The 14025-nt window shown below is 54.2% G+C and overlaps 1 protein-coding gene across 1 annotated transcript in view; it reads right to left on the reverse strand.

The window, feature by feature from the left end:
* Positions 1–14025, reverse strand: part of COL13A1 (collagen type XIII alpha 1 chain) — an 83116-nt gene that overhangs the window by 21685 nt on the left and 47406 nt on the right. The window contains exons 17-27 of the mRNA XM_087432097.1: positions 12256–12342; positions 10623–10676; positions 9501–9545; positions 9035–9100; positions 7944–7967; positions 6367–6429; positions 5253–5297; positions 4784–4936; positions 4075–4173; positions 2685–2729; positions 227–268 (exon numbers count right to left, since the gene is read on the reverse strand). Coding sequence (XP_087288223.1) covers positions 227–268; positions 2685–2729; positions 4075–4173; positions 4784–4936; positions 5253–5297; positions 6367–6429; positions 7944–7967; positions 9035–9100; positions 9501–9545; positions 10623–10676; positions 12256–12342 — 723 coding nt within the window. The remainder of the gene's footprint in view (positions 1–226; positions 269–2684; positions 2730–4074; positions 4174–4783; positions 4937–5252; positions 5298–6366; positions 6430–7943; positions 7968–9034; positions 9101–9500; positions 9546–10622; positions 10677–12255; positions 12343–14025) is intronic.

The raw sequence follows: 14025 nt of genomic DNA on the forward strand, positions 1-14025 counted from the left end.
GTCGACTGTTTCCAGGAAACTGGGCAATGCCCAGGCTTCTCGGTGTCACCAAGGTGTCTGTTTAACATGGGAGGCAGGAGGAGCAGGGAGGGGTTTGTGGATGAGAAAATCCTACCCTGGGAGGAGAAGATGATCGTGACCTACTGAGGCCAGTGACTGCTGTGGGGAGGGGATGTTAGGGACTAATCCCAGTGGACCAAAATGCTGACAAGCCCTCCAAACTTACCGGAGGTCCGGGAGGCCCCTCTGGCCCTGGTGGCCCAGAAACCTAGAAGCCAAAGGGAGATGGTTAGCCCATCCTCTGTTACACTCTAAGGGGCCCTCCCTTTTCACATGGCCTGGGGTCCAGCTGGGGACTGCAAAACCAGAGGAAGACAGAACTGCCTAGCACACAGTCTCCAAAAGAAGGCTTAGAACAGGTCAGAAATTCATAGCAACTCATTAGCTTGCACAATGTTGAAAAAAAAAAAAACCATTGCCAGGAAATGCCCCCAAAACAGCTATGCTTCCATGTTTTCTTGAAAAACCAGAAAACCCGGCAGCACTAGGTTCTTGTTCACGCATGGCAACAATTGCCTGGAGCTGAAGAAGAGCTTTCCCCTCCACATGGGGCACGAGATCTTCAGTTTACCCCAGTCCCCATCACTCCCTATTGTATTTCACTTGGACCTTTATGTTCATTTGTTGAATGCCTGGCCCTTGTAGGCATTTGAATTCGAGACCTTTGGCTTAGAGGAGCAAAGACTGGTTATCTGGAATGGGGGGAGGCTGAGATGTTTCTGAAGAATACATCTCAAGTCCCCTCAAGTTTGTAACAGAGGCTGCTGGTCTCTGTTTCCCTTGGAGGCAGGTTGAAGTAGAAGAGATTCAGAGTGGCCAGCGAAGATGGAGGAAGCCAGGGCCCTCTTCCTTTCTGCGGAGGGCGGTGTGCACTGCAGATTCTGTCTCTGACAAAGAGGGACATCCATTTATCCACAGTCGGCCACCCAAGAGGCAGGAAGGAGAGCTGCTTGCTCCTGTCTGAGGCTGGCCCTTGGGCCAGCCTTCCCAGGGTTAGAATCCCCTGGAGTGTGGCCAGTGCAGGGACCCGTGTGCCAGCGCACCATAGAGGGAGACCCTGCACCGGGCAAACGGGGCATCTCCAATGTCCCTTGGACCTGTGGCCTTCTAGCTCCGTAATACTGCAGTCTGCTTGTAGGGAACTCAGTCTGTGGACACTCCACTTTCTTATAAAAAATTGTCCTGCTTTTTTTCTTATTATACATAATTCCTTATCCTGATTGTGGCAGTGGTTATACAAATCTATGCACATTCTAAAATTCACAGAACTGTACGCACTCCCCAATGTCAGTTTTACTGTATGATAATTTAGAAAATAAAAAATTTAAAAAGAATACAGCCTTATTAAAATATTTAATAAATTCAAGAGAATTGAAAGAAGGAAAAAATAAATATCTCTGAGTAATGCTAATATTTTGCTTTATTCCCTTCCACTCTTTTTTGATGCATAAAATGTATTTAAATATATGTTTATATTTCTGATGGTATTATATATATCATTTGGTTCTCTGCTCTTTTTCACTTAACTCGAAACCCATTTTTCCATTTTTTTGTATGTTCCCCAAAAGCCTCCTTTTAACGTTGATGGGCTGCTGGTTGAGTGGAATGAACGTGAGTTATGACCTAGCAGGGCTGGGAGCAGAGCTTGGCACAAGCACAGCTCTCCAATATGAGGACTATTACTACCATTAGTATTGTTACCATAAGTTATTGAATCATTTCCTTCTTGTTAGAAATGTAGGCTGTTTCCAATTTTTACTTTAAATACTTCTGGAAGGAACATTTTTGTGTATAATGCCTTTCCTGAATTTCAGAGCATTTCTTTACGAGGCCATCCATCTTCAAATAAGTAACATACATGTTATATAATCAGCTCTGTTTCACTAAATGCAGACAGGGCTTGGCGACACTGAAGGGTGACAGGGGCCAGGGGACCTCTCCAGGGACTGAGAAGACTTGGCATTCTCTCCCTTAGCTCTGCGGTGGTGTCTGGGTGGCCCAGGCCCTCCCACCAAACAGCCTCTCCCTCTCGTATCCTTGACCTCTGCTGCTTTCCTGGCTCTTTCCCCTGAGCCTACAAATATGCCCGCTTCCCTCCCATCTTATGAGAACCTGGCCTCTGTCCTCGATACCTCTTACTCTACTCTTTCCTCCTCTTCCCTTCACCACCACACTGCTTAACAGAATAATGCCTCTGTCTGGAAACCCTGCCTCTGGAGCTTCTAGGCAAACTCCTACAAATTAAAGTCTTCAAGACCCTGCTCAAATGACCCATCTTCTGGGGTGCTTAGCTGACTCCCTGAGCAGCTGCCATCCTAGTGCCCACTACTGGAGATGTTTGCTACACAGGGATGGTTCTGTTTATTTTCTGAAACATGGCGGGTGCTCTGTGAAGGCCGCTGAGGGACTTGCTTAATGGGGAGACTGTGGAGCAGACCTGAGGCTCCACGGCAGACCCACCGTGGTGCTCAGAAATGCTCAGCTTCTCGCCCCCTCCCCCTGTCAGGCAATGGCGAGTGTCATTTTAGAGCACGGAAATGCTGTGCTCACTGGAGAGATCATGGTGTGATGAGGTCCCTGTCAAACAATCCTGTGACACAAAAGGCAGAGCAGGCACAACCTACCTCCACTCCTGGGTCACCCTTCTCCCCGCGTTCTCCTTTCTCTCCCTGTGGGCACAAAACACCGTGGCGTGGATGCCAGCACTCAGGGGACCCGGGGACAGACACAGCCTCAAATCTGTGACAAACCAGACTGAGACTAGACTAGGCCTAGGTGTCAGCAAGGGACACCTCGGAGGCTGTGGAGGTAGTTAGCCTGAAGGACGAAGACCGGGGCGGGGGCCCTGTGATCACTGTCTTCAAGAATCCGAGGTTCCAGCATGTGGGAGGAGGGGCTGATATTCTGTAAGGATCGTGCGGGGCACAGACCCTAGGGTGGACCTGTGACTTGTTTCTAACCAATAGAATATGACATATGACAAACGGATGGGATGTGACTCCTGTGATTGTTACAAATTACAAACATCATATAAATGATACCATGTAACATGTTACAATTATGTTACAATTATGTTACACACACACACACACACACACAGAGCTCTGTCTTGCCAGCACACACTGAGAGACTCCTGCTGGCCTTGGCTTTGAAGAAGCAAGCTGCTATAACGTGATCTGCCTCCTACGGGGGGCCACGTGGCCGGGAACTGTAGGCGGCCTCTGGGAGCTGAGGGACTCAGTCCCACCACAGCAAGGAACGGAATTACGCCAACAGCAGTGAGCTTGGAAGAGGATCCCAGCTCCAGAGGAGAACGCAGCTGGCCCACAGCTCGACTGCAGCCTCACAAGGCCCTGGGCAGAGGAGCCAGGTGAGACGGGCCTGGACTCTTGACCCACAGAAACTGTGAGATAACAAGTGTGTGTTTTCAGCCATTAAATTTGTGTGATTTGTCATCAGCTACAGAAAATAAATATGGCTCTAGAAGCAGAGTGAGGGCCAGTGGGGGAGGTTGATGAGGAAGCTTCCACACCACACCAGGACCACTCCCTCTGGCCGGAGCCGCCCCACAATGGAGGGGCCGTGTCAGGAGGCCACGAGCTCCTGCCCATCCCAGCTGAGCCGGGCAGCCACGGTCAGGGGCTGCCGAGGGAGTCCTGCGCTGGGTCAGAGGTGGGACCGGCTGACTTTTGAGGTTCCTTGCACTTCTAAGAGGAGAATTCTCAGTCCAAGATCCCAGCACCTTTGAACTGGATTGGCGCCTGAAGACAGAGGCCACCGTGCTGTGAGCTGAAGAATCTGGAGGCCCTGTTCACACTCAAATGCCCCTCAGGGAATAGCTTCTCATTGGAGGAACCCCCCCTCTCCTCCAGGCCAGGTGGGCAGCCTGGGGGTTAGTTAGGCCTCACTGTAGCACCAAGGACCCACTGGGCTGGTGACCACAGTGAGGGGCGCCCCGCTCACATGCCCTCAGCTGCAGCTGCCTGCTGACAACCTTGACACCCGGCCTCTTACTGTAAATCCCGGGAGCCCGATGGGGCCAGGCAATCCTGTCGTTCCAGGTCTCCCTTGGCTGCCTGGCTCTCCTTTCTCCCCAGTTGGGCCGTCTAGACCCTACAAATAGACAAAGATCTCTGTTAATCAAGCGCAAGGGCATCACGCTGAGCGTCCGTGACCAGCTGTGGCATGCACGCATGGCTCCCTTCCTCCAAGGGCAGGTGTCTAGGATGGTGCCCATTTCACAGATGGAAAGCACTGAGGCTCAGAGAAGGCTTCCAAGTCAAATCAGCCACCTAACCGGACTGGGCTAAGGTCCCTTTTTTGTCCATGCAACCTCTTCTGGTATAGGGCTTCTGCATGCTTTCCTGAGAGGCAGATTTACACCCACGACCTCATCACCTTCCCAACAACGCAGCAAGGTATCCAGGAAGGCATTATTATCCCCATTTTAGAGATGAGGAAACTGAGGCTCTGCCTGGCTCAGAGACTTTCCCCAGGACCCAGACAGGAGATGACAGAACAGGACCCATGACTCTTGAGGTGGGAAACCGGCCTTCACAGAGCAAGTGGCTTGAGGGGAAACCGGGTGAGTCCTCAGCCCCCAGTTCCAGGCTCTGGGTTTCCAGCCCAGGCTGCAGCTGGCAGGGCGCCGTGTGGCGGTCATGCTGGGGGTGGCATGTGCATCGCTGGGCAGGGGTGTCTGGCAGCCAGCCCTGGCACTCACCGGTGGGCCTGCCTGCCCTGGCTCCCCTTTCTCCCCCTTCTCTCCTGGGCTCCCCGGGTGTCCGTCTTCTCCCTTCATTCCTGCAGGCCCAGCTTTCCCTGGAGGGCCTTGGGGACCAGGGGGGCCTGCGTCTCCTGGTTTGCCTCGAGGTCCCTTTAGAAAACATCAACAACACTTATTAGATACACTAATGGAGAAAAGGGGAGAGAGAACATGCAAGAATGGGAGGTGCACAGGACTCGGCTCTTCGTGCTTGATTGGGGCCAGGCAGAGAGCCCATCCCAGCGAGGCTCTGCTGGCTCCTGCGGGGCAGCAGTGTGGGGCTCGGCTGGGCTTCTGCAGGGTCCGTCCCCGCTCCCCTCCCCTTCTCCCTTCTCAAGGCTCACACCTGGGCCTCTTCCAGAGCCTTCTGCCCCTCACCCCCCAGAGCAAGGACCATCTTCAGAGGTTTGTCTGGGAGTGTCCTTACCTTTTCCCCATCGTGTCCTGGAGGGCCTGGCAGTCCAATCTCCCCCTGTAGCCAGAACAACTAAAGGTCAATGTCAGGCAGAGAAGAATGATCACCGTCACGTACGCAGCGCTTCCTGTGCGCCAGCATCCTCAGCGCTCACCCGGGAGGTCTGCGCTTGCACTGTCTCCCTTTTACAGGTGAGGACCCCAGGGCAGAGCTGTGTGCCCAGGCCTGCAGCTGGTGGACAGTGGAGCCAGACCCGGGTCCGGGCCTTCTGGCTCCACAGTCCACATTTTAGCCACAACCTTGCATGGCTGCCTCTGAGGGCCCTGGGCACTCCCTCCACTGCTCCATGGGTGGGTGTGCTTGCCTTCCTGCCTCCTCAAACCTAGCCCTCCTGTCCTTGCCACCCCACAGGCAGATCCCTTCTTCTTCACATCAACGCAAGCCCCTTCTTTAGTTCAGGGAGGGAGATAAAGGAGGCACGGCCTCTGTCTTTGAGGCCAGGCAAACAGCCAGCCGCATCACCAAGGCAAAATGATGTAGGTGCTATGAGAGTAGCAGAGAGGAAAGGGCAGTGAATACTGCCTGATGGATCAGGGGAGGCTTCAAGGAGGAGGCGGCTTTTGAGTTGGGCTTGAATTATGAGGACTTTGAAAGGTAGCGTAGAGGAGAAGGAACTTCAGGGCAGGGGCCCTCATGAGCAGAGGAGCGAGGGGCAAACATGAACGGCCTTTTGAGAAAAATCACAGGGGTCGGAGGCAGAGTATAAAAGGGAGCAAGGCAGGGAGCGAGGGGGGTGGAGATTGGGGGAGCTCAAGTCCTTGATGGCGAGCTGGGGTCCCTGCTGTGGGTCTGGCGGGGGCAGGGGCTCACCATAGAGGAGAGCATGTGAATTGCAGGAGCCCAGGACAGAGAGCAAGGGAAGGACGGCCAAGTGGAGGGTGGGAGGAGCGGGTGAGTAGGGCCCGCGGGGCTCGGAGCACTGGGAGGAACTGCAGGTCAGAGTGCGGTGGGGACTCTGGGAGGATGAGAGGGTCACAGGACAAGGGGCAGCTCTGGGGTCTTGTGCGCAGGGACACACAACGTGCCTCTGCAGGGTCTGCATCCCTCTTATGAAGACAAGTATTACCTTCTGGCCTGGGATCCCTGGAGCTCCGGGTGGGCCGATTTGCCCGGGAAGACCAGGGGGCCCCTAGGAAAGAAAAGAAAGGTGCGTGGAAGAACTTTCCGACTGAGGAGGGGTGGCCTGTTGCCAGAGGGGTGGCATTTTCAAACATTTTCAACATTTCTTCAGTGGCATGAACACTTTTTTGCAAAGAAAATAACACAGAGACCCAACAGTATAAAGCAGATAAGCACTGAGTGTGTCTGGGTTAAAGTGGGGGGTGGGGATCCTAGAGCCATGCCCAACAGCCTCTCCCTCCTCTTCCCTCTACAGCACCCCTGGGGACTCCTTGGGCTCCAAGAAGACAAATCTGACCTCCCCTAACAGCGATTTAAAAGTGTCTCCAGGAAAACCCAAATGTCCATCAATAGGTGAACAGCTGGTACATCCATTCAATGGAATACTACTTAGCAGTGAAAAAGGAACCAGGCATTGGTACATGCCATGTCATGGAGGAAACCCAGACACATTACGCTAAGCAAAAGAAGCCAGACACAGACGACTACCTTCCGTGTGATTCCAGTCACAGGAAACTCTAGAAAAGATAAATCTAATCTACGATGACAGAAAGCAGATCAGCGGTGGCCTGGGCTGGGGGTGGGTGTGGGATTGACTCCTCAGGCCCGTGAAGCAACTTTCTGGAGTGTGGGGGTGGTGGATACGGGAGTATATACATTTGTCAAAACTAATCAAACTCTACAACTAAAATGGGTACATTTTATTGTATGTAAATTATACCTCAAGGTTGATTAAAAAAAAAGAAGTTTTCAGCAAAGTTTGGCGTTCAATAGCTATTTCAAATAATATATTTTGATGTGCCCATTAAATGAAGCTCATTGATTCCAGAATCATGGGGTTAATACCAATTTCTGGGATTGGGGCATCAGATGATTGGTGTTTGATTCTGGGTTTGTGTCACCCTGAAGTGTGTTCTGTGGCACGTGGCCACTAAAGATATTAAGTGAAATGAAATTCCAGTAGTTTGAGAACTTTGTGATCTCCCGTCTCCTCTCCACCTGAAAGTTGAACCTGGTGGTAGTGGTTTTAACAACAACATTCACTGAGGGCCTGTTACCAGTAGGCATACGTGTGAAAAAAAAGGCCTGGAAGGCACTGGTTTTCTAGGTGCAGATAACGAAATTGATTTCTAGGGAGGGGAAATGTGGGGGTTGCTATTGATTTTTTAGGGTTATGGATTTCATTAGCTGAAGGTTGAGAAAAAGGAGAAATATAACAATACCCTCCCTTATACCGCTGCTTCCTTGACACAGCTGTAAATAGACCCCAGCATTTACACTATGACAAGAGTGCACAGCTGAACAGTGAAGAGCCCCTCCAGCAGACAGCCGTGACCCAGGGCGGGGGCAGCTCCCGAGACCCCCTGCTCCGGCTCAGATCACCCTCTGCCCAGCACCGCAGGGTCCACCCGAGCCCAGAAGGCCGTCGCCTGCTTTCTGGAGGTGAGACTTCAAGTCCTTGCTGGCAGGCTGCCCTCCCCCCAGCCCGGTGCCCGAGGAAAGCAAGGAAGGAGGAAGACTCACCATCAAGGCCAGCGTTCGGATCTCCTACAAGACCAACACCAAGCAGTCAGTTGAAGAGCAAGTCAAGAGCCACCTGTCGGGTGCCCTCGGCCCAGTCATGGAGACGCGGGAGCCGGGCCCTTCCAGGAGCACAGTAGAGGCAGACCCTCTGGGGTGGGCTCTGTGCCTCCCAGCCCCACACCACCCCCACCTCCCCCAGGGGTTTGTGATCACTGGGCAGAGAATACCCCACCTCTCACCAAGTGCTGCTCTGAGGCTGTCCGACAACGGCCTCAGACATGCCCTACAATGGCCCGCAACCTTCCCTCCCTACCAGAGCGGGAGTAAACAAACAGACGCGGTACAGCAAATATGGAACCATTCGAAAATAAATTAGAGGGACAACTGTTGGTGTTAAAAGGAATTTACACCTTGTAAATGGATTCACGCAGGTACAAAGATTCTATAAAGGAGTGGTTCTCAAAATGGGGCAATTTTTCCTCCCGGGGACGCTTGGCCATGTCTGGAGATATGTTTTGGTTGTTATAACTGGGGGTGGGGTGCTACTGGCATCTAGTGGGTACAGACCAGGTTTGCTGCTAACCATCCTACAACACCCAGGACAGCCTTTCTCCACAACAAAGATCATCCAGCCACAAATGTCAACAGTGCCAAGAAATCCTGCTTTAAAGGGTGGGTACCGTATGAACGTGAAATATGACTAAATTGACACAAAATGAGATGTATTTCAGAAAGACAGATTCTACCACACGAAAGAGGAGTGTGTACTGAAGAAACGGGGCCCCAGAACCCGGGATGGGCCAGCACCCCACAGGGTGCCAGATGCTTCAGTGACCGCTCTCAGTTATCCAGAGCCAGGATAATGGGCCAGCTGGATGCCAAATGAGGGGGTCCGTTTGCCTGGAGGCTGCACAGTGAGAGGCCAAAGGAGAAGAAGCAAGGGAGAGACTCTCCTGGAAGCTCTGCCCAGTGGCCTGGCCTCAGGGATGTTAACCGAGGTCCTGCAGCGCTCCCTCATCAGGGCCTCGGGGCAGAGCCCGGAGGCCCAAGCGCACCTCCAGGTCTCTGGTCTCTGGGCTGGCCACGCTCACCTGGAGAGCCTCGTTGATGTTTCCATTGTAATCCACCATCTCTTTCCCCGGTTCTCCCTTGGAGCCCTACGAGACAATGAGATCTCAAGCCAGGCCCTGGCCGGCAGGGACCTGAGGACCACTCTGCCTGCTCTCTATCAGATGGGGCTGGGGCCAACCCTGGCTGCACCTGGTTGCACACAGGTGGATCCACAGCAGCAAGAGGGGGAGCCTGTCAGGGGATTCCAAACACTCTCAGAGGATGCCCAGGGCTTCTAGAGCAAATACAGAAGACTCCAAGTGAGAACTCTGGACTACACAGACCTGCAGAAGACAGACCAATCACGGCTGCAAGGTCAGGCTCCTATCTGGGGCCAGAATGCTCTCCCTCTCCCTCCCCTCAAGACCCCAGGGACAAGCCACTTCACACCATGAGCCCAGGGAGGTGAGATGTCATGTTGTGACTCTGGGTGGGAGATGCACGTACCTTGGGGCCAGCTGGCCCCTGCGCTCCAACTGCTCCAGGCTCCCCCTGTTGCACGACAAAATAGGAGTGAAATGGGGCTAAAGCTGGGTATGAGGGAACGTGGTGTCCCCACAGGGGCCACGTGTTAGGGGCTGTTGAGTGGCCAGGAGGCTTATCTTCCTCAGGCTCCCTGTGTGTGAAAGGACAGCCTCTACCCCTCAGGAAGCATCTCCTGCTGCCCCTCCCTCCAGTCCCCTAAGTCAGCCACCTCCTTGGGAGTAGGGACCAGGCCCTTTGCTTCTCTTCATTTCCATTCTGCTCAGGTAACAAGGGCTCGGTAACTTTTTGCCCATTGCCTGGGCAGTGCGTATCCGCCAGAGAGCCCCTGCGGTTCTCTCAGGGGCCTCTCTGCTAAGAAAGACCCCAACTGCAGGAGGAAACACGGGCCAGTGTAGGGTATTAGGAACGCCCAGCCTCCAAGAGCAGGGCAGGTGTGGGGTGGGGGGGTGGGTTTTTTCCTATGGAAACAGGACAGAACTATGGGGAATACATGGAAAAGTGTAAATTGTGAAAAACAAACCACAGTTCCATTTGTTCTGGGATGATGGTAACATTGAAGACAATTTTTAAAAAACCAAGATTGAAAGTAAAAATAAAGGAAAAACGACCCTTTCTTATAACTCAACTCCTGGTGACCCTGCAGTTGGCCAGCTCACGGAGCCTTGAGCCACTGCCACCTCCAGGTAAACTGCCCCTACCTCCCCGCCCCACAGCATTTCAGTCATCGTGCACCCGTGCCGGACCCAGCGGCACCGACCCGGCCCTTCCACAGGGAGCACCTGGAGAAGTGGGAGCCCCACCTTTACCAGTGGCTTGGAAGCTAACAGAGCAGGGGGGTCTGGATCACTCCCCACCCAAGCATCCCACCCCTGGGCCAGCCTTCGCATGACTGCTGTCTCAGTGGAAGGTTCTCCAAACCCAAGGCAACCAGGAGAGATGGCAGCCAGGAGTCCTGGCCCAGCAGCCTGGGCCCGGGGGGTCCAGCCACAGGGACACGCCAAGACTGCTTCTCTCTCTGAGCTTGGGCTTGAACTGCCAAGCTGACCCTCATCCTGCAGCTCTCAGGTCTGGGGGCCTCTGTACCTTGTCTCCTTGCTGTCCTGGGGCCCCGGTCTGGCCATCGACACCAGCCTCTCCCTGGGGAAGAGGAGGGGGATGGGGTGAGGGCATTCAAGGCAGCTCGGACAGCTGCTTAAGCAGACAAAAGGTGGTCTTGCGCTTGATGTCCTGGGTATTAAGTGTCTTTGGGCCTCCATCTTTTTCCCCGCTGGCTTCTACCAACCCACCCAATTCCACCTATCTGACTCCTACACACCCCTGGGCCCAGCCCGGGCCTCGCCTCCTCCTGGCAGCCCTCCCTGTCTACTCCCTTTGTCCTCTGAGTTCTGCACCACTTGCTGATGTCCAGCCCGCACTGCCAGGCCCTGCTCAGTTCTCGGTGAACACACACATGCCCAGTTCTGCCGCAACCCCCGACTGTGGGGTGGCAGGTAATTTTGGAGCCTGGAACACTTGCCGAGGCACCTCCTCAGGCCCTGCCTGGGAGACAGAGGGGAGAGTGAAGGCAGTGGGCCCGTGGGGAAGGGGGCCCAGGAGGCCTGGGACGGGAGGTGTAGGGAGAGGTAGGAGGAGGCCTGTTCTAAACACTTCACTTCCTAAACGTTTGCCTGGTCCTGGAAGGAGGATGTGAGTTTGGGGACGGTCTTCTAGCCTTCCCTCTCTTTTGTCTCAGGACACAGGGACAATAGTGACCAGGTTTCTCCAATTCCAAATCGAGACCGAAGACGTGCCAGGTGTCCGTGCCCTGCAGGGCCAGCGGGACAGACCCCAGCACGGGGATGACCTGGAGCCCAGGGGGCAGGGCGTCTTTGGCAAAGCTGGTCCTCGTGCCTGGGCAGCTCTGTTCCCGCCACAGGCAGATGGGCGGGAGGTGGAGGGGTGGGGGTGGGGGTTAGCCCAAGGCCCTTCCGGCCACTTCTTCTCGCCTGTCTACACGGTTCCCCATGACTCCCTACACTATATGCCCATGAACTGTGGTTTTGTCTGTCCTGCCAGACTGTGGGCTAGCTGAGGGCAGGCTCTCTGCAGCCCCACTGCCCATAGCAGGCCCTGGATAAATGCCGGTGGAATGAATGCGTCCATTGCCTCAAATCATGTGGAGTAATTAATCCTCTCCTTATAAGCTAAGAAAGAGACCACTCGTTCCCCTGTGCTGCTAAAATAGACCGAGCAGCACGGGAGGCATCTGCTTTGGGAAACACAAATCTCAACACTGCAGTTTCCACCCAGTGCAAAGAAGTGCGGACAGTCCACCACAGCTGTCCGTCTGCTGCTACCCGCCCCCAGGATGCCAGCACCATGGGCCCCAGCTGATCGCTGACCTACAACCTACTCAGAGCCTAGGCGATGGGCCTTTCATCCTGCGGCCTTGCAGCCATCGCTCCCTGACTCAGTTATACCATACCATTTGAACCAAAGGGACCATCCATCCGCCCCAGCAGGGCCATCTCCCCTGGATGGGCAAACAGTCACTGCTTGGAAGCAGGAGCTCAGTCCAAATGACCTTTCTAGGATCCACTGGAAAGACCACACATCCGGAACAGGAGAAGACTAGAGAAGGCAAGGTGTCCAGGACACGGAGTCCCCAAGAATGGGCTGAGGATAAAGGCCACAGGCGAACATCTTCCTTGAGCACTGATCCCAAGGAAAGACTCACCTTTGGCCCTGGGGGCCCAGGGAGCCCTGGGGGGCCGGGCTCCCCTCTGCCTCCTCCAATGGAGTTGCCAGCATCACCTTTCTCTCCCTGGGGGTGGAAGGCACAGTTACCATCACTAAGTCCACCTGGCTCTGGAGGGAGGCTGTTGCCCCCTTCCTTCCACTCCTCTGCCTCTCTCCCCTCACAGGTCAAAGGAGTGGAGGCAGCAGTCTCAGTCCAGGCTGAGTGTCGGGGGGACATTAGCAGTCTGTGGGCTCCGGGATGGCTGCAGACCAGAGGCCTTCAGAAGCCCGGCCTGGTCTGATCTGGCCATGGGATTTGAGGGGAGAAGGGAGCTGGTTACTGAAGGGGAACAGGTGTAGGGCTGAAACAAGAGACACATCAGGACCTGGGTCTAGAGCAGTGTTTCTCAAGTGTCTTCCACAGAATGCTCCTTCAGGGGGGTGGGAATATTCAAAATGTGAAACAGTGGTCTGGTGGCCAAATAAGGTTAGGAGATGCAGAGGGAAATGAAGCCTGCAGGCTCATTCCCTGCAGGGTGCCCCGAGCTGACAGGCTAACGTGCCCGTGACTCTCCAAGGGGGCCTGGCTTACACAGCCCTCCCCAAACTTATTTGACCTCAAGGCTTATTTTTAAATAGAATATCTTTTTAAAAAATAGAATATCTCATGTACCATGAAGCACTTTTTCAAAGCTGGTGACTAGGTCATAGCTACTGAGTTCTTTGAATTTGGGCACTGGGAACAATCAGGGCCTCCCATGGAGGATCCCTTGCCCCCCTCCCCTGAAACAGAATCTGGCTGTGTTCCAGCTGCTTTTCTCTGTCTGGGAGGGACACCTCCAATGCTGGAGCCCGTGCGAATGTGCGGGGCTGGGAATGTGGGTGGGGATGGACACAGAACCCACTGTCCAGAGCTCATTGATATGCACCTTCTGCCCCAGGAGGCCGAGGAGCCCAGGGGGGCCTGCAGCCCCCTTCTCGCCCTGTGGAGGAAATGCAGACAGTGGGGGGTTAGGAACCGCTTCTCAGGGTGTCCAGGAAGGCGCCAGCCCACCAGCATAGGGCCTTGGCTTCTCCCTCCTGCCTCCCTGCCCCATGTGGGCTGCTTTCTGAGGGACTCCACTTCCTGCCGAACCCACAGCTCGCATCATTGTCCTCCTGTCCCCACGTGGGCTGGGCCCTCATCACTCACGCAGGGGAGGAGTGACACTGTCACAGATCGTAACCAAGGCCAAGAGCATCTAGTCCCGTCTGGGGGTCTCCTGGGGTGAGGAAAGCAGTGCAAAATGGCAGTAAAATCTCTTCCTTTTAACCACTATGCTCTTATCCATGTTCGTGATGTCTAGTAACTGGAGGCCCCCGGCCTCTAGGGAGAGCTTTCTGCCCACCTCCTCCCTGGGTCCAGGGAAGACAAAAGCCATCCATCCAGACCTTCTCCCTTGGAGGGATATTCTGAGAAGTTTGCCTCCTGTTCTGGGTTGAATTGCGTCCCCCCTGCAAACTCATATGTCAAAGTCCTAACTCCCAGTGTCTCAGAATGTGACCTTATTTGGAAATAGTGTCATTGGAGATGTAATTAGCTATGTTATGAGGTCATGCTGGACTAGGGTGGGCCCCTAACCCAATATGACTGGTGTCCTTATTATAAAGAGGGGAAATCTGGACATAGACATGCATACGGGGAGAACTCCACGTGAAGATGAAGGCAGAGATTGGGGTGATGCTTCTACAAGCCAAGAACACCAAGGATGCCAGCAAACTACCAGAA

The sequence above is a fragment of the Ceratotherium simum genome, chromosome 6, assembly GCF_057802395.1.
Source record: "Ceratotherium simum simum isolate JZ-2026a chromosome 6, ASM5780239v1, whole genome shotgun sequence".
NCBI lineage: Eukaryota > Metazoa > Chordata > Mammalia > Perissodactyla > Rhinocerotidae > Ceratotherium > Ceratotherium simum.